Genomic DNA, 21810 nt, shown 5'->3' on the forward strand with positions numbered 1-21810 from the left:
CGTCCTTCAACCTGTTCATCACCATTGCAAACAGGAAAGGGCTCAGAGCCGATCCTTGATGCAGTCCAACCTCCACCTTGAACCATTCTGTCGTTCCTACTGCACACTTCACTGCTGTCACACTGTCCTCATACATGTCCTGCACCACCCTCACATACTTCCCTGCCACACCAGACTTCCTCTTACAATACCACAACTCCCCTCTCTCCACGCTGTCGTAGGCTTTCTCTAAATCCACAAACAAACAATGCGACTAATTTTGACCTTCTCTATACTTCTCCATCAAATAGAGCAAATAATGCGTCTGTGGTGCTCTTCCTCTGCATGAAACCATACTGTTGCTCACAGATGGCCATCCTCTTCTCTCAGCCTGGCTTCCACTACCTATTCACATAACTTCATGGTGTGACTGATGAACTTTATTCCCCTGTAGTTATTGCAGGTCTGCACATCTCCTTTATTCTTCAAAATTGGTACCAACACACTCCTTCTCCATTCCTCAGGCATCCTCTCACCTTCCAAAATCCTAATAAACAATATGGTTAAATACTCCACTGCCATCTCTCCTGAACATCTCCATGCTTCTACCGGTATGTCATCTGGTCCTACCAAATTTCCACTCTATATCCTCCTACTCGCTGCCCTTACTTCCTCCTTACTAATCCTGTCCACTTCTTGGTTCACCATCTCCACATCATCCACTCCTCTCTCTCTCTCTCTCTCATTTTTCATATTCATCAGCTGCTCAAAATACTTCCTCCACCTTCTCAACACACTCTCCTCACCAGTCAGCACACTTCCATCTGCATCCTTAATTGCTCTAACTTGCAGCACATCCTTCCCAGCTCGGTCCCTCTGCTTTGGCAGTCGGTATAAATCCTTTTTTTATTTCCAACTTTCAGTTTCTACAAAGCCTAGTCTTCCTGTTTCATCTGTTCTCAAGATGAAAGAGGATGTACAGTGTCTGCATCAATATCACCAGTGCTGAACATAAAACGTATTTCCTAAACCAGCTGAGCTACCAGTGCTCTGTGCTTTTACTTTCCTAGCATTACACATGCACTCCAGTGCACCAGGGAAAACCAGTAGTAGACTCGACTCAAATTAAGGGGAACATAATACCTCACTACAATGTGAAAAGCTATTTGGAGAAAGAAATAAAGTTCACTATATTTTCATTAATTTCTCATTGCTTTATTGCACAAAGAGATACATTTGTGAAAGAATGGATGGCTCTCAGAAGCTCAGTGAATTCCAGCGTGTTACCGTGATAGGACGCCACCTGTGCAATAAGTCCAGTCTTAAAAGTGGTAAGCCACGAAATATAACAGAGTGGGTCGGCGGATGCTGATACTTTCTGCAGAGTCAATAGCTACAGACCTCCAAACATGTGGCATTCAGATTAGCTTAAGGACAGTGCATAGAGAACTTTATGGAATGGGTGTCCATGGTCGAGCAGCTGCATCCAAGCCTGACATCACCAAGTGCAATGAAAAGCATCAGATGCAGTGGTGTAAAGCACTTAAGGCACTGTCTGGCAATCCGATGGACGAGTCTGGGTTTGGTGGTTACCAGGAGAACAGTACTTGTCTGACTGATTATGATGTAGGGTTGTTTTTAAGGAGTTGGGCTCAGCCCCTTAGTTCCAGTGAAAGGAACTCTTAACGCTTCAGCATACCAAGACATTTTGGACAATTTTATGCTCCCAACTTCAAAGTGACTGCGCACCCATGCACAAGCAAGGTCCATAAAGACATGTATAAGTAAGTTTAGTGTGAAAGATCTTGACTGGCCTGCACCTAAACCCAAATGAACACCTTCGGAATAAATTAGAGCGGAGACTGCGATCCAGACCTTCTCATCCAACATCAGTATCTGACCTCACAAATGTGCTTCTGGAAGAATGGTCTAAAATTTTAATTAACACACTCCTAAACCCTGTGGAAAGCTTTCCCAGAAGAGTTGAAGCTGTGATAGCTGCAAAGGGTGGGCCAAAATCAGCAGCAGTAGATCCTTTATGTCCTATAAGTTGTGAAGTGGGGCCTCCATGGATCGGACTTGTTTGACCAGCACATCCCACAGACGCTCAATTGAATTGAGATCTGGTTAATTTGGAGGCCAAGTCAACACCTCAAATGTCTTGTTATACTCCTTCAACTATTCCTGATGCATTTTTGCTTTGTGGCAGGGCACGATATCCTGCTGAAAAAGGCCACAGTCATCAGGGAATACATGGTCTGCAACAATGCATAGGTAGGAGGTACGTGTCAAAGTAACATCCACATGGATGGCTGGACCCAAGGTTTTCCAGCAGAACGTTGCCCAATGTATTATACTGCCTCCGCCAGCTTGCCTTCCTTCCATAGTGCATCCTGGTGCCATTTGTTCCCCAGGTGCGCAACACATTTGTTGTAAAAGAAAACGTGATTCTTCAGACCAGGCCACCTTGGTCCACTGCTACGTGGTCTAGTTCTGGTTTCTGTGGTGGACAAGAGGCACCCTGACTGCACTGAGGCTACGCAGCACTATACACAACACAATATTTATTCGGATAACTTTATACCAGAACCAGCATAAACTTCTACAATTTAAGATACAGTAGCTCATCTATTGGATTAGACCTCAACACCAGCCTTCTCTCCTCATGTGCATCAATAATCCCTGGCTGCCCATGACCCTGTCACCAGTTTACCACTGTTTCTTCCTTGTACTTGATACTTCTGATAGATACTGATCACGGCAGACTTTTTCCCGCTTCTAACACATCAACTTTTAGAGAGAGCGAGATCTCATAGTTTTGGATCTCCTATCTCAAAATCATGAAGTTACTGATTAAATATGCAAAATATACTAAAAAAAGCATTGAAAATGCAGTTTCTGGAGAATTTTATTTTCATACACCCAATGGGCCCTTTAAGCACTCGGAACAAAAAAGGGACTCATAAACGGACAAAACTTGATGATCTTTCAGGTAACACAGTATAAAAAGATATTAAAGACACAGTAAAGAGCTGAACATGAACTGGTTCAGACATTCAGTTATTTTGTTTGTGCACATTTGATTTTCTATTGTGGATTATATGAAAATATTTTACTATATAAAAACTCAAATTTGCTCATTCTGCTGGGTGTATTTGCTCTTATCACACTTCACTCTTCTGGATAGATTTCAGAGTTTGCTTGCGAAGATTTATGTTCAGACCGTGAAATGTCAGATGGTCCAATGCAATACATATTTAATGACATCCAAAATATATATTGAAATTTAGAAATATTATCTAAACTAAAGCATTTATGGTGTGGTTGAGCATTAGAGACATAAAGCTTTGTTCAAGCACAGTGTCTTTTTCTAACACATAAATCTGAGCTGAACATGAAAACTCCTGTGATATGTAATTAGTTCCCTGTTGAGCTCAGCGTTTATTTTTTTTCTGTTAGTCTTGCTGTCTTTGCCTGTCATAATCCTCACAAACTGCACAAATCAAGCCTGTGTTTGGTATAATGCTTCTGCTGTGTGACTATATCTGTTCACTGTGCCGACTTGCTAATCCCGTTAATTGTAGGCGTAAATGTGAACGTGTCTCGCGATCAAACACACCTGAACACAATAAGGAGTCTAATCTGTTTCCTGTCTGATTCACATGCACTCAGGGGCTTTAGGCTCACATTTGGGGTGGGGGGGAAATAATATTTGGGCAAAGGCAAGCAATTTACTTCGCCTTATGCGGAACCGCCTCAGTTTTTCAGCACTTGTTCAGACACACTCAGGCTCTTGAGAAGTGTTTATTACATATGCGTGACATGTTTTTTTTTTCCTCGCTTACCCCAATGGCTGTCAGGATAGGGACTTGATAGATCCATTTGATGTTGCCTGCGCTTAGCTCCCAGCATCTACCGAGGAGACGAGAGATTTGAAAATCATGTAGGAAATAATGTGGAAAAAAGGGACCAAGATTGTGGGTAATAGTAAGAAGGAAGTGGGAAGACAGAGACAAAGGGCAGAATTTTTAAGATTATTAAGAACTATTGGCGGAAAAAACTGCAAAACGAGCTGTGTTCTAGTTCATCTTACATAAAAAAATGTACTGCTTGGATACATTTCACATCTCATCTCAGTTGTTCCAGCCTCTCTAATCTGGTTATAAATGTTCACTCTGAGCTGCATCGTTGAGATCTGAGGGTAATTATCCCTTCAAACATGATCACTAATGAAGCATTTCTGAAGGGTCTTTTTTATGTATACAAAACATATCACACCGCCTTAATCACCAGTTGCAATTAAGCACTCAAATACCACAGGCTAATCTTGTTCATCCTGGTTACTATGCTCCTTTTAAATGCAATAAAGCTATAGAACCTAATAACAACATGCCAAGTATAGAAATTTTAAACAATAGGATTTACATAACAAAAAGCTGCTTATTAGTAATATTAACAGCTCGATGGATTAATAGTTGAGATCATAAGATTATATATACCTTGCAGAATCTACTAAAAAAAACAAACAAACTAACCAACAAATGAATAATATATGCAGTTAAAATTTGCATTTCGTTTTTTATTAAGTGCTGCACACAAACATTCGAACATTTTTGGGGTTTTGTGGGGCATTTTGGTACCTAATCCAAAACAATTTACCTTTATCTTATTCATACACCTGAGCAGCGATAGGGTTAAGGGCCTTGTTTAGGGGCCCTGGAGTTGCAGCTTGGTGGTTATGGGATTTCAACTCAAGACTTTTTAGATCCAATATCTTAACCAATAAGCCATGACCTTCCAAATGAAAGGGCTTTTGAAAAGAGCTCACATATGCAGTAGTTTATTAACTTTTGCGATAGGATTTTAAAAAGGGCATGAACACACATAGGATGGCTTAAGCACATGACTTACAACTTGTCATTTCATTTTAGTAGGGCTAATGGAGTGGGAAAAGATGTGTGTGGGGATAAAAATGAATTGACACATATGAGAGAACTACGGTGGCCGAGAAGTGCAAAACACATTAACAAATCCGAAAACAAATGAACAAATTCGAAAACAAATGAACAAATCCGAAAACAAAACAACAAATCCGAAAACAAATTAACAAATCAGAAAACACTAACAAATCCAAAAACAAAATAACAAATACGAAAACAAAATAACAAATACGAAAACAAATTAACAAATCCAAAAACAAATTAACAAATCCGAAAACACTAACAAATCCAAAAACAAATTAACAAATCCAAAAACAAATTAACAAATCCAAACAAAACAACAAATCCGAAAACAAATGAACAAATCCAAAAACAAATTAACAAATCCAAAAACAAATTAACAAATCCGAAAACAAATTAACAAATCCAAACAAAACAACAAATCCAAAAACAAATTAACAAATCCAAAAACAAATTAACAAATCCGAAAACAAATTAACAAATCCAAACAAAACAACAAATCCAAAAACAAATTAACAAATCCAAAAACAAAATAACAAATCCGAAAACAAATTAACAAATTTAAAAACACATTAACAAATCCAAAAAAACACAACGACAAGCCAGACAAACCGGAAAAGGTAGGTATAATTTGCGAATGGAAACTTACAGATCATTGGACAAGACACCTGTCAGTCAAGATATACAGGTGAGTGACAGGTGTCTCGTCCAATGATCTGTAAGTTTCCATTTCGCAAACTATACCTACCTTTTCCGGTTTGTCTGGCTTGTCGTTGTGTTTTTTGGATTTGTTAATGTGTTTTTGAATTTGGTAATTTGTTTTCGGATTTTTTATTTTGTTTTTGGATTTGTTAGTGTTTTCTAATTTGTTAATTTGTTTTCGGGTTTTGTTATTTTGTTTTTGGATTTGTTAGTGTTTTCTAATTTGTTGATTTGTTTTCGGATTTGTTAGTTTGTTTTCGGATTTGTTAATTTGTTTTCGGATTTGTTAATTTGTTTTTGGATTTGTCAATGTGTTTTGCACTTCTCGGCCACCGTAGAGAACAAATGAATGGTGAAAACCTTAAACAAATCTATTACATATTTATAGTCAAACACTACATAGTACAGAAGTTGGTGGACACCTGACAATCAGATTTGTATCTTCTTTTTGAACATCCCAGTCCACATTTGCTGTTCTAATAACTTCCACTCGTTTGAGAAGATGTTCCACTAGATTTTAAAATGGGTTGTGGATATTTGTGCTCATTCAGCGTTTAATGAAGTCAGTGTTCTACGGGATGTTGGAACGTTTATGCATTAAAACTGGACTTACTGTTCGTGAACATATGTATGCAGATCACATGCTCTACTGCATGAATGCCGCTACATTGTATTACTACTCTACGATAATTGAGTCAGATGAAGGGAACAGAAGATCTTTGTTAATTACAGTAAATAATATCCTACGCCCTCCTGATTCCCTTCCTTCTTATCTATATTCTAATGGTTTATGCAATAAATGTATAACTTTTTACTATAAACTTTCGACTGTTGATGAAATATCAGGTTTTATTCGACAATCTAAGTCTTCCACCTGTTGGTTAGATCCTCTCTTCACTCAGTCAAAGCCTGCTTATCTTCTCTATCTGGTATAGTAACTTTCTTTCGGCTTCTCCCATTAGGGGTCACCACAGTGGACCATCCGCATGTTTGATTTGGCACATGTTTTTACACTGGATGCCCTTCCTTACTCAACCCTCCCTATTTATCCGGGCTTGGGACCGGCACTAAGGCTTGTGCAACCCTAATGGCTGGGGTTGGTTCCCTGACCGGGGATCGAACCCGGGCCGCAGCGGTGAGAGCGCCGCATCCTACCCACTAGACCACCAGGGAACCATCTCCATCTGGTATAGTAAACAGATATAATAAACTCTTCTCTAACCTCTGGCATGGTTCCTTCAGCTTTTAAGGTTGCTGGAATAACTTCAAGATTAAGAAATTGACCACTGATACTAATTATTTTGCCGATTTTCACACATTTTCCAATTTCCCCTTCCCCCCAAAAATGTTGGTAAAGGTTGTTGCTTCTTAGATTCATTTCCAATTTCTAATTTGTCCAACTTAAAATCTTCAGATCATACTCCTTACTTGTTACCGCTGGTGTTCCACAAGGCCCACTTTTATTTTTAATTGACTTCTTAGTTATATTTTTCAAGAAATATGGCATTCATTTTCATTGTTAAGCAGACGACACCTTCTCTATTTGTTCTCCAAGCCCAATTGTAGTCATCTTTTCTCCTCTCTTTTGAATTGTTTAGAATAGATTAAATCTTGGTTCTCGCACGATTTTCTCAAGCCGAATATTGACAAATCAGAGGTTTGACCCAATTTGTTAAAATTCAATAGTTTCTTACTTTCTATTGATAATTCTATAATCTCTTCATCTTCTTAGAGTCTTGGTGTCCTCCTTAATAGTACATTGTCCTTTGAAAAGCACATGTATGATATTGCTGCGTAATTCCATCTACAGAACATCAGTCGTCTTCGTCCGTTCCTCGTATCCAATTTTACAGTCATTCTTGTACATGCTACATGATTTGGTTTACTGTCAAATATTAAATCGAGTACACAATTCTGTTTCTCACTTTTAGGGCTCTTCATAATCTTGCTCCCTCATATCTCTCTGACTTGCTTCATACTGACATCTCAAAGCATATCCTCAGATTTTCTTAATCTGTTTCCCTTGTTGTATCTTCTGTTTGTTAAGTTGGGCTGCTCCTCATCTTTGAAATTCTCTTCCACAATCTATACAAGAAAGTGTCTGTTTGACCATTATTACATCATGCCTTTTTACATCTGTTGAGATTGGTTTTAGAATGATCAATTGTACTGTGTTCTTAAATGCTTTGAAAGGTGCCTTGTGCATTGGTATTATACTTATTGTTCAGATTTTTTATTTTAAACCATATCTTTATGCTGGAACAGATCTGGGCTGCTAGTTCAAGTGAAGGAAAATTTTTATTCTACCACATTTACAGACATCTTATACAATTGTGTTCCTCCAACAGTTTAAGGAAGAGCCACAAATGGCTGGAAAAACAAGCTCTAATTCTTTTGTCCATGTAATGTATCTACATCATTCAATGCAGGAAGAAATGACTATGCCAAATACATTGAATTAATTGTATGTAAAAAATGATGATGATGCTGATTTTAATTTCAAACTGTTCGGTCTTTATATGAGATCTAAAAATGATATTTTGTTTAGCCAGTTTTTAAATAGACTTACAGACAATTATGTTTTAATCTATGTGTGTTTGCTAAGATGATGAATCTACTTTTATTTTTGCTTCAAAATTGATTGTTGATGGCTTTATTCTATTAATTCATGCCTAAACAATATTTTTATTCACATCCATATGATCATTCTCTCGTACTGACCCGATTTCATTTTCTTTCAATTGTATTTTGCAGACGTCATATATAAAAGCAAACGGTCTCATTTGAGTGGAATAACAGGCAAGTGGTCTCAGCTGCAGATGTTGGGGGTCCCACTGATTTCACCACTAAAGTAACACAACGCAGTGATGAAATGGATTACATTTAACTTGCTAAACATATCAGTAAAGATTTGATTCAATACTTATTCTTCATTGATTGACAAATTATAAAGCTAGATTGAAATCTTGAACTCTGCTTGCCCTCAAGACGGAGAAACAATTAGCAGATTAACCTTTGAAGTTGAGATTTTATCACGGCAAATATGCAAATGGGAAAAATATACAAAAGCTTGTTGCAATTTCATTTGCATTGGTGTGTAAAATCTCTTTATTTGTATTTTTTGGCAGGCTTGTCTGCACTTAACGGTTAGTAATGGTATAGAGTTTTTTGGCAGCAAAATCTTCAAATTCTTAAGAAATAATACACTATATCCCAGGCAAAAAAGGTCACAAAGTTAGTGAAACATCTTTAACACTAAAGCTTTTACATGATTTTTACATGCTGAGAACGGATTCCATACACTTTTTACCACAAAGTTAGAGGCACTTAAATGTCCAGGATGTCTTAATTAACTTCTACTTACAAATCCAGATCAACGTATAAACTGGAGTAGAAGATATTTCGTGGCCTGCTATAAAGCTTTCACCTCAGCCCAACTAAAAACCTTTGAGATGAATTGAAACACCAACTTCACCCTACATCAGTATCTTACTTTACTAACACCCTTCAGGCTGAATGAGCAAAAAAACTCCACAAGAACACACTTCAAAATCTAGTGGAAGATCTTCCCAAAAGAGTGGAGGTTATTATAAGAGTGAATTGGAATAAAATGTGGAATGGGATGTTCAAAAAGCGTTTAGTCGGGTGTCCACAAACTTTTATCCAAATAATGTATTAGCATTGAATTGTATGCTAAATTTCATGTCTGCGGTTAAGGATTTCATGCTAAATAAGCATCAAGCTATAATACATTTAAGGCTAAATAAATAAATATGAAGGTACAATAAGCAAATGTTTTCATCATGCTAAATCTAGGCCCTTACATCACAGCTCAGTTTTCATTAGTGTGCATGCAAGAGCCCTTTACCTGGAATCTGCTACAGTTGCTCTTACGATTGCCCAGGCTGAGACAAAGAGAGCAGGAACACCTGAACTCAGAGTCAAAGAAAAAGACAGCAATCATTTACAAGAAGCTCAGGTTACAAGAAGCTCTCCAATGTCCCTGCCTTGAGTCTGTGCATTGTTATTTGCAATCAGTTTACAAGAGCCATGCAGACAGTGTACATACAACATTGCACTAATATTGTACACACTAATTAAGGCATAGATTTTATAGAATAATTGTGAAATTAATCAAGAATTTGTATTTTATTTTTGTATATTCTTACTGATCAAAAACAGGAGGGTTACTGACTAACGAAAACGCTTTGTTTTTTTGCTTTGTTCTATCTTTGAAACAATTAATTTTTTTTTAATTATTATTATTATATTGTCTGCTTCTATGTGCTTGCATTCTTTTATGGTGTGTACTGGAGCATGCAGTCAGCAGTCAACCTGAAAAAAAAGGACTATTTCTCTGAACAATGTAAAATATATATTTGCAAAATAATAGCTCATTAAAATATTAATTTTATTGGTTAATGTGATTTTTGCTTCTGAACCTCAATCCTTTTCTAGGATTTATCCATGGTTGGCCTACCAGCAGACGAAAAGCTCAATAAGATCAAGATCAACAAGATCACCATAATCTTCAAATTTAGACTTACATGTAAAAATACTCTAAACTAAAATAAAAAAAATTCTAATTAATTTACCGGGAGCTGCAGGTTGCCGAACCCATGATTAGATATTAATAAATAAATTAATAAATTGTTGAAATGAATTTATATATATATACAAAAAAAAAAATATATATATATATACAAAAAACAATGTTTCTTTGCTTTGTTTTATTTTTGAAACAAATTGTACACTTACATTTTTTTTTCAATTTTTTCAAATTTTTTATTTTATTTTATTTTTTTTTTGTAAATTGGTGGAGTTTTCCCATAAACTTCACAAGCACAATGGGTTATAGAAAAGTGTTACCCTAAACATTTATACATGTATCTAATCCAGTAATTTGTTTATACATAATGTAAATTCTTAGGTTAACACTCCTCTATAGCCCATTGTGCTTGTGATTTTTTTGGGGGGAAGCTCCAACAATTGACAAAAATAAATAAATAAATAAATAAAAAATTAGAAAAAAAAAAATGAAGTGTACAATTTGTTATTTTAATTTGTAATTTGTATATATTCATTCATTTAAACAATTTATTATATTATATTAATATAAATTTAATAAATTATTCATATCTAATCATGGGGTCGGCAACCCGCAGCTCCGGGTAAATTTACTAGAATTTTTTTTTATTTTACTTTAGAGTATTTTTACATGTTAGTCTAAATTTAAAGAATTATGGTAATCTTGTTGATCTTGATCTTATTGAGTTTTTCGTCAGAAGCAAAAATCATAGTAACCAAATAAAATAAATATTTGAATTAGCTATTATTTTGCGAATATATATTTTACATTGTTGAGTGAAATAGTCTTTATTTTTTTATTCAGGTTGACAGCTGACTGCATGACTGCTCCAAAAGAATGCCAGCACACAGCATTTTTGTTTTTGCAGCAGGTGGATAAATTCAATTTGGCTTTTTTATTTCATAAATTCGAAGGAGGACTCAAGTAGGCATTGGGTATTTTATTTAAAAGTGACATTCAACCCACCGTCTTTTTTTTCCGAAGTTCAAAATATTTTTGCTGCATGCAGAAATAAAATGTCATTTTCTCTGTAGCGGTTCATTTGCAACACATTATTGCTTTTTTATACATACATTTTATACAGATAAAATGGGTCAAAAGGGTTTAGTGGCTCCCTGTGTTTCCTATTCTTTGAAAATCGGGTCCAAATGGCTCTTTGAGTGTTTAAGGTTGCCTGATATAATCTATCGCTTATAATTATCAATTAATATCGAAAGGAAAAAAAAAGGATTAGCATTTCTTTTTGTGTAAAATATCTCTCACACAATAATCAAAATGACACAATTGCTGTTGTATGTATGATTATTCACATAATAAGACCCCTGCGAATTTACTGTGCGTATGTGAAAGCACTTTGTTTTGTGCTTTACATGTCACAAGTCTCTCACCATGTTTAAAGCCCTCACCTACTCTACATCAGAGCAGTATTAAATCAAGACTGAAATACTCAGACTACACATTTCTACACTGACATTTTTGTATTTTCTTCCTGATTATGGTTTCCTAACATTGGTTTCCTACTTCTTATATATTCTTCTCAGGAGAACAGCAAAACGAAAAGACTGAGTAGTTCTGGACGTCAAAGGAATTTAGTATTCTGCTGAATGAAAATAAACACTTTGTACCATGGTTTGTAAGTAGTGGTCTGGGATTGGCATTTGGACCTTGTTTCATTGGTTATTCGCTTGGATCAGCACAATTTGGAGAGACAATGATGTATTGCCTTCAGGAAAGAAACCTAGATTTGCACCAAACATCGAACGTTCAATACCTCCAAGTGGTTTTAAGACATTTAACCATCTGGAAAATCGATATCACACCATGCTAGGAGCGGATAGCGAAAATAACCCGTATGAAACTAGTGGACTTCCTGTGGGCTCACCACCTGCAGGAGGGACCGTAAGGGACGGTGCTGTGAGGATTGGGCAGCAATCGAAGGCGGGGGCCTGCTTAGACTGCTGCCCCCGCAACCCGAATTACGGATAAGCAGGAGGAAATGAATGAATGAATGAATGAAACTAGTGGATCCAGTTTCCCGTCAAGCCAACCCTGGTTTAATACAGTAACGTCGTTTGTATATCCAGCATTGTCAAGAGTATTTCATTGGCGATCCCAATAAACCTGTATTATCAGAATAACTCTATAAGAGAGAACATAATCCCACATTTAGTTGGGCGAAAGGGGTTTTAACAGGTATAAAGGCGCTACTTTCAGGAGAAACAAAGCAAAGTTACACTCTATGTTTAAATGATTGTAGACAGCTCAACAAAAAAATGGTGTTTTTGAACATCCCATTCCACATTTAGTCCCTATTTGCTTTTATAATAACCTCCACGCATTTTTTTTGACTGCTGTTTGTTTTGACTTGCTCCTTTGCACAACATTTTGTTTGCATTTTTGTTAATTACAATGTTCACTTTAGTCTTTTACACACACAGGTTTACTGGCGGCGCTATTTTGTGTTTTTGTGTATTTGTCTTGCGCTGTCCTGTATTGTCTTGAACTGTCTTGAGCACTTTATGTGGGAAGGATACTTATTAGTCCGTTGTTTTATGTAGCACCAGAGTTCAGGAGGAACGTTGTTTCATTTCACTGTGTACTACGTCAGCTATACATAGTTAAAATGACAATAAAAGCTTCTTGACTTGACCTCCATAATCTTCTTGGCAGATGTTGCACTAGATCTTGGAGTGTGCCTGTGGAGGTTTGTGCTCGTTTAGCTAAAAGGGTGTTAGTAAAGTCAGGTACTGATGTAAGTGATGTGAGAAGTTCTGGGGTACAGTCAACATTCCAATTAATCTTGCTCAATAGGATTGAGATCAGAGCTCTATAGCAGCCACTTAAGATCTTTCACTCCACCCCATGTAGACCAAAAGTTCATGGCACACTTTTTGTTGATGATGCTGGAATTCGTGAAAACTTCAGTGCCGAAAACACTCTACTGTACTTTCGGTTTATCCCATTTGGGGTCACCACAGCGGACCATCCGTCTCCAAACGCCCCTGTCCTCTACATCTGCCTCTTTCAAATCAACTGCCTGCGTGTCTTCCCTCACCACATCCATTAACCTCCTCCTTGGCCTTCCTCTTTTCCTTCATCCTCAGCATTCTCCTACCGATATACCCCATGTCCCTCCTCTGCACATGTCCAAACCATCTCAATCCCGCCTCTTTCAACTTGTCTCCAAAACGTCCTACATGCGCTGTCCCTCTAATAAACTCATTTTTAATCCTGTCCATCGTCGTCGAAGAAAACCTCAACATCTTCAGCTCTGCTACCTCCAGCTCCACCTCCTGTCTTTTACTCAATGCCACAACAAAGTCTTCTGCAATATACATGTAAGGGATATAAATACCACCATTTCTCCATTATATTTATTGGCCTACCAGAGTAAAATCTTTGGTATTGTCAGCGTTTATCTCAGTAATATGCTACTATTTATGACAACATAATGGTTGTCCACTCGCATGGAGAGAAGTCGCATTGTGGAGCCTCATTATCACCAAGCAATTATAATTCTGACTTGGCAAAATAAAATCCAGCATATTTCTTGTTATACAAGGTCAATTACACAGCTGGTACAACTGACAATGTAGGTTTTTTTTAGGGGGAATATGCTGATTAAGCCTATAAAGAACTTTTAAGCCCATAATAAAAACTGGTTCTGCATATCAAAGCTGTGTTCCTCCTCAGCCCTGTCGGGAGAAACACATCAAGTGCAATAGAAAAATAAATAAATTAATACAAGCCACTTAAAAGGGAAGCAAGTTATCCAAAAGAAAGCAGTGGATGTGTAGTTGAGAATGTGAAGCGCCGTATGGATACAATGTGCAAAAAGCTGATTTAGACAAATTTGAAGATGATATTACTGCAATTTCTATAAGGACAGAGGACAAAAAAAGGGAATGCACAACTGCTTTTCAGCTGTTAATGTAATTTAGTTGATTATACACTTATACGGACAAAAGTATAGGGACTTTTCCAGCCATATGTGCTTTTTTTTTCAAAATTGTCCAAGTTGGAGGCACTGGATGTCTTTGGATGCAGTCTTCTCTTGAACCAGGAGACCCAAACCTATTCCAGAATGACAGTTCCCCTGTGCACAAAGCCAGCTCCATAAAGTTATGGTTGACCTGGTTTCAAGTGGAAGCTCTCTGCTATAGAGCTCTGAACTCAACCCTACAGAACACATTTGGAATTTATTGGAATGCTGACTGCACCCAATGGCTTTGTGGCTAAATATCTCCACAAACACACTACAAAATCTAGTTGAACATCTTCCCAAAAGCACATGAGTATCTTATGTTCATGTGTCCACAAACTTTTGTTTGTATAGTGTCTGGTAATTCTCATAAAAAAAAAGGCTAGCAACATCTGGCAATTTACAGGACCGAAGCTCAAATTGTTCACTTCCTCATCTTTCCCACTGCTTCCATCTGGACTAGACAAAGTTTGTTTTTTTTGTACAAGATCATCAACATCAGCACTTTTTTTTTATGGTAAAATGTTTATTGTATGCTAATCGGTTGTGGCTAGTCAGGGCCAGAAAAGCCTTCTCTGCTGGTCTAAACACTATCAGAAGCAATGACCTACATTTACAACCTAAATTCTAATATTTGTTCGATGAAATTGTATTCATTTATTCCCAACAGTTTATTCTCTTCATTTCATAGCGTGTCTCTTGGCTGCAGTGCTTCCAGTACATGTATGTGGATGTTAGATTTCAAAGTCAGTACTGCTGGCCTTCATACCTTAGTCTTTGTTAGAAATTAGTCTGTTTCTTTAACAATCAGATTTCAAATTCTCCTCACAGGGCAGCTAGCATCAGCATTTTTCCGTCCTCTGATTGGTCGGTCAGAGGCAAACTGCTACAGCCGAGTTCGACTGGCAAAACACGTATGTGGCTCTGCACATATTAATACATCAGAGTTAGACTTTTTTATGCCTACGGAGGAAGAGAAATTGATTTGGTCTCGGACGTACTTAAAAATACATTTTCAAGAAAAGCTAGACATCGTAAGGAGGTCGGCCGACCCCGAAGCTAGCTAGCTTGTCTCAGCACGAGAAAGGGTTTGTTCACCACTTCCAGACCAGTAAATACGAGCGGTACCACTGGATTACAGCCTCTGAGGAGCGGTGCAAATTATGAGTCTGCATCTCTGGTAGGTAGGTCGTATTTTATTCAAATTGTAATGTTTTTGTCATGTTATTAGACAAATATTGATTCTGAACTGCTCCAGATGATGTAGGTGGCACAGTTGCGGTTGTAGTGTAGAGGTTTGGAGCCTTAACTGGGTTTCTTAAAAATCTCCAAAGTTTAGTTCATTACAAAGCTTCTTCACCATAGGTTTATCTCTTAAAAGTGACTTGCAAGTTCATTATTAAGTTAATGATGTGTTAGATAAATAGATAGATAGAGATTTAGGGATTCATATGTGTTTTTTGAACATCCCATTCCACATTTAGTCCCCATTTGCGCTCATGCTAACCTCCACTCATCTGGGAAAATGTTTTTCGATTGTCCCTGTGGAGATTTGTGCTCATTGAGGCACCACCATGCTAGTTTTTTCTTTTCTCAAACATTTTCTGAAGAGCATTTTAATTTCCTAACACAGTAAGTAGCTTGAACTTAATCTATCCCCAAATTAGTATTATTATTCAGTTATTTGTTTTTCGATCCATTCAGCTGTAAAAAGCATTTGATCCTTGGCTGGGTTGCAGCAGTAGAGGTGTGAATACACCCTGGAAGGAAAATCAGTTCATTACAGATCACAGTGCACACATTCTTACTCAGGGGAAATCTACAGTCCTCAATCTGCCTACTAGACTGTTTTATTGGAAGGTACAAGGAAACAGGAGAGCCCTGAGGAAACAAATATAAACAATGGGAGAAAAAAGAAACTGCAGAGACACTAACCAAATGCTGATGCTCCAAAAGCGGATGCTCTCCGCTGTACCACTAAACCATCTCATGACTACAGTGATATTAATAGGAGATGTATGAAGTTCCAGGAGCTGTTTACTTGCGATTGATTCCTGATTTTAAGGCGGTCGATTCATTTTGAAATGCGCTAAATAAGATTGTAGAATTCTGCACTTTTTCTTATAATAATATTATAATATACTATAAAACTCAGTAGGGCACTTAAACAGAGAACAATGGTTTTTTTTGTAGCAAAGCAGCATCATTGCAACTCTCCGACTGCATCTCCATCTTAGAGGATAAAGAAATTAGAGTATAATTAGAAGCACTTTAGAGGATTCTGGTGAAATGCAAAAAAAAGCAGATGGCTATGTTCTTGTCTTAGGTTTCATAGATCAATACAAATCACCCTTACAGAATGACTGACTAAAAATTAATGCCCTGCTTCATACTCACCCCATCCGATCAAAGTGAAACCCCACAGGTACTTTGTGTCTGACAGGAAGGCCATGAAGATGAGGCTGTGCAGGTACAAGCCTTCAACAAGGATCCAGTAGTAGTTTGTTGCCAGAAAATAGATGAACAGAAGGACTGTCACCTTACAACCTATCTAGAAATGGAAAAAGCAACATCAATATCACATTTGAAAGGTGTAAAAATAGATTGCTGTGACACATTGACTTATTTTATCTCCACACCAGGAAGTCGAATAGTAACCCTAAAACTGTGTTCTTCAGGCTTTTGTAGAATAAAAGCCAAATTGGTCACAATCAATAACAAAATGTCACTTTGTTTCACTGGGATGGTAATCAATCCAGAGCCTTGGTCACAGTGTGTGTGAATAATTTGGTCTACATGGCTTTCACATCCCAAGAACATGCCAGTGGCTAGATTGTTTCAGCATATCTCATGTTTTCATGGTGGGCTCCAGAAACCATCTATTTAACACATTATTCAAAAGATATATTGCAGGACAGAATTTCCAATAGTTTTTTCTATGGAATCACCTTTCAGACATGTAACCCTCCAAGTCCTGACCAATGATCCCAAATAAAGTACCTGAGCCTGACAGAATGTTTCATGAATAAATATTGCAGATAAACCATACAGCTAGGCTGGTTTATTGATTTTCACATATCATGTCAAGATTTCATCTTCAACAAGATTGCGTCTTCACACATGGTGGTCATGACAAGTCATTTGATTCTACTTCCTGCTTTCTTTCTTCCATAAAAAGCCTTGATCATTTTTGAGGACACCATGATAAGCTTAAGCTTACTTCTGATATGGTTTTTGCAACTTTCTTGAAGGCTCCCCATTTTTTCAAGCAATCTGTCTCACTGCAGAAGGGTGAATTTCAAACTGGTTGGAGATGGCCTTATAACCTTTCACGGATTGATGAGCTGCAATAATTACATTTCTGAGGCCATGGATGATGTCCTTTTTTCTTAGCATGGTTTCCTTATGAACTTACGAAACTGTTCTTTATGTTTAACTAATCTTCTGCAGTTCATTAGTAATACCTGGCTTAGTGATTATTCTATTAATGCTGATGATGAAGTAGGGCGGGTGTATTTGAAAATAACTATATAAAAATGTGTAGTGTTTTATATTTGTCACCTGAGGGCTTAATTTCTTTTTTTTTGGAGCAATAAAAGCAATAAAATACAATCAGTAAGGTTTTGATCTAAAACATATTGAGACACTATTGCAATAAGTTTTAATGCAACATTTTTTTTCTGCATATGTGACATGTTTACTTCATTAGCACCTTTTCAGTACTGTTGTGTCTAAAAGATTAAGGTCATTAAAGAGACTTTTGGATACTTAGGTTTTTGCCCTCTCTTCAGACCACATGTTTAAAGTTGAGGTTGAGGTTTTAGACTGAGATCACCAATATGTTATGTTACCATCTAGAGACGTCCCAGCGCCATTTGGATCCCACTTCATGTGGAGTTTGGACATTGGACCTCTTTGTGTAAAGGTTCTGGCATGGAGAAACTGGTGTTGGATCTATGATGATCTGAAATGTTGAGCTATTTAATGACTTGCTCCACAAATTTAAATGACTGTATAAGGCTGTAGAAAGGACATTACTTATAATCTTACACTCCAGTGCTTATGTTAGTTCTCACTCTCCAGTGTTCTGCATTGTTTAAAGACTATAATCACACTCTTGATGTCACCCAAATGAGGATGGGTTCCCGTTTTGAGTCTGGTTCCTCTCAAGGTTTTTTCCTCATAACATCTAATGGAGTTTTTCCTCAGCACAGTCACCATAGTCACCATAGTCTGTTGTGAAAAGCGCTATAAAAATAAACTTGACTTGACATGTTAAGTGTATGGATTTTCATTGGATTGGATCTTCATATGAGCGCTTCTACTCGTTGATGCGAAACAGCCCCAAAGTACTGAAGATCTGGGGTCAAACATTTATAGGTTCTTTTTTCTTGTAGGAAACCCAACATTTTATGAGTGAAAAATGTTGCCTCAGTTTACCACAAGATGTAATTAAACTTGAGGTAAATGAACAGGCCCCTTTTTTTGTTCTTTCCTGGAAGGGTTTACTTTTGCCAAACCTTTTATATCAGCATGTTATTGTGAAAGAAATTCAATGTACAATGTTAAACTGAAAACCTAAACCTAAACCTTTTTTTTTTTTACATATACAGTGTATATATAATCTTGTTATACTCCATAAGGAAAGTATGTGTATGCATCTAATTTGAAGCCATCTTTGTGGTTTAAATGGTAATTTACTTCACAATTTATGCAATGTTTTACAATCAGTAACTCAGCATATCTCTAGCCAACTTATAAATGTACAAACTATACATTTTATTGCAGAATGGTGCTTGGAGGTGATCAATGAGAATGTTATTTGACATATGTGCAACCTTTTCCTCCAAGAAAACAGGATACAGCAACAACCCTGGTTGGAGACAGTGCAAATAAAGATTGATTTTCTTTTCCATTTTGCAATTAGCATTTTACAAAATCTTTATGAATATCCATCCTTTAAAAGTCTGTTTTGTCCATGGACGGGAATGTAATTTTGCCAGATTGTTTTGCTGTTAAATGTACATATTTCTTTAATCATTTTGTATATTTTAATCCTGAAAATTCTGTCAGATTTTGTTTATTACAGCCAGTCTGATCAAGTGGTTCTTCTGTAATAAGTGTTTGCTGTAATATACAGTAATCCGGGTCACTAAACTGTCAAGTGGTGCTCATATTAGATGTGCATTAGAAGAATTGAAAATGCTGCCTGCTGTCGTTGACCCAAATGCTGAAGAGGAACTCAAGTAATACATATACAAGTGTCACGAACAATCAGTGCACTCATTTTCATAGCGTTCCATAGGTAGCTCGGAAGGACAATATACTCTTATGAAAAATATTTATCTTAACAGGGTAAAGCTAAGATGTGAATTATTCAAAGAAGATCTCAAGTAATCATTCCTCCTATTTAATTACTGTGAAAAGCCATGCCTCTGAAATGCTACTATCAGGCAGTAATTGATAGATGGATAAAGAGAAGATGGTTATAGCTGGATTTTATTTAAATTCTTCAATGATATTCATTTTGCTACTTGGTAGAATCAGTTGGGGGGGTCAGAAAAAAAATCATTAGTGAGAAATTTTGGGAAGAGCTTTTTGTAGTCACATCACAGCCAGTTGGAGACTCCAGATACAACAATCTGTGAGGGTTTCAAATATGGCAGCCCTGACCTACAACTCCGAAACCACACACACTTGCCAACTCTGCAATTTCATGATTGATATCTCAGAAATATTCTGTCGCTGTTTTTGCACCTGGTTTGCCTCTTGGATTCAGTTCACTCATTACAAAACTTCTGCTGGGTTCTAACTACGTTTTTGGATCGTTATGGATTTAATTGCTTGGATCAATAAAGACTCTTTTTACTACACTTGCATCTACCGTAATTTCCGGACTATAAAGCGCATATAAATCGCATATATAAGCCGCACCCACTGAATTTGACAAAGATTTTTATTTTAAACATAAATAAGCCGCACCTGTCTATAAGCCATGTGTGCAAGACCGAGGAATATGTCCTTATTATTTTCTGATGCTCATTTCTAATTTTCTTTGACTAACCCGTAACGCTGTTGCCAAGAAAAATAAAAAAGCACGAGTTTTGGAATCCTGTCTGTGCTTATAAGATTTCTGTTGCAACTGGAGTTAGCGAGCTCTCCCTTCACCCAGACTCAACGCGCTACAACGGCTTGTATCTAAACAGTAGCCGACCAAGAAAGTCATTGTTCACTGTCTTCCTCCTTCCTTTCACAACTATTTCTCTCGGGAGTTTATCTTTTGGCATCGTCGTGCGTTGCGTGAGGTGCGTTTTTTCGTTTCCGTTTGGAAATTTCATTGGTCTAATGTTATGGGGTTCAGTTTTTTGGCTTAAAGTTTGTGAAACCAGGAAAAACCCAGGAAAAATTCATAAATAAGCCGCTTCGTTGTTTAAACCACGGGGTTAAAAATGTAGGAAAAAAGTAGCGGCTTATAGTCCGAAAAATACGGTAGTTGTGTGATCTTTATAACATGTAGTAAATGAGGGATCTTTTAAAAAACCATTTACTAAAAAGTTATTATAAGGAACCAAAAATAGCTCTTCTGTGTCATTGCTGCGAAAGTGTGGGAGGATAATATACTCTTATGATATAATTCCTCTTAACAGGGTCACAAAAGGTAAGATGTGAGCTGATTATAGTAGATCTATAATGAACACATGTCTCTTATTCACTTACAAGGAAAAGCCATGCCACTGGAATACTAATAACAGGTCCTGATATTATGGAGATGGATGGAGAGGAAATTGTAGAGAATAATAGGGGTATTGCTATTTTCCTGGTCATTAGGAGGCACTAAGCATTTTCTTCAATAATGCATCATGTCAAGGCTTGTTGAATATTTTATTCATATTCATTCAGAGATATTAATAAAAAGTATTAAGGACAATTGTTATGATAAATGGAGGGTTTTGCTTCTTGTGGGAATCAATTAAAGGCATAAATGTTTTAAAGAGCGGTTCCACAACGATCCACTGGGAAGAGTTATTTATAAAATTAATAACCAAGTGGAACCATTTACTGAAAGGATATCCATATTATTCTATGGAATCAAAAACTCTATTTTGGTTTTTCTTGGGATTTTCCAGTATTTCTAGGAGGTGTAGCGAGAGAAAAGAAAGCCCAGTACTCATTGTAAATTCTAAACACTGGGGAAGGGAAAGATGTCCTTTTAACCTCAGTCCCAAAAGATTTTGGCCAAGCAGCAGCTCAAGCAGCAGCTGTACACATTTAATATTAATATATGATTAATGCTGCAGTCTTGTCAGTGATAGCATGCAAATAGCTGACATATCGAATTGATACAGAATGCAAATCTAACAGTTGACAGTCTAACAGTCGGATTGACACCAGGCCCACTGCCTACTGTATATAAAGTCTTTACTTTATCCATGACACCAAAATACACTCTGTGTAAATTTCTTTTTTTATGAATTTTTAAACATTCTGCATTTATCCCCTATCCATCTGTCCATATCCACATTTAGACTGTATATCCTACACAGTGTCATGAAGAGCCTGGAGTAGGTTAACTCAGGGTACATGACACCGTAGACTGG

At 37.0% G+C, this 21810-nt stretch overlaps 1 protein-coding gene across 1 annotated transcript in view; it reads right to left on the reverse strand.

Annotated features, from left to right (window-relative positions):
* pth2ra (parathyroid hormone 2 receptor a) overlaps positions 1-21810 on the reverse strand; it is a 70136-nt gene that overhangs the window by 13084 nt on the left and 35242 nt on the right. Inside the window, exons 7-9 of the mRNA XM_083537770.1 lie at positions 16610-16763; positions 9511-9571; positions 3825-3891 (exon numbers count right to left, since the gene is read on the reverse strand). Of these exons, the coding sequence (XP_083393896.1) occupies positions 3825-3891; positions 9511-9571; positions 16610-16763 (282 nt within the window). The remainder of the gene's footprint in view (positions 1-3824; positions 3892-9510; positions 9572-16609; positions 16764-21810) is intronic.

This window comes from Silurus aristotelis (genome assembly GCF_946808225.1).
Source record: "Silurus aristotelis genome assembly, chromosome: 3".
Classification (NCBI taxonomy): domain Eukaryota; kingdom Metazoa; phylum Chordata; class Actinopteri; order Siluriformes; family Siluridae; genus Silurus; species Silurus aristotelis.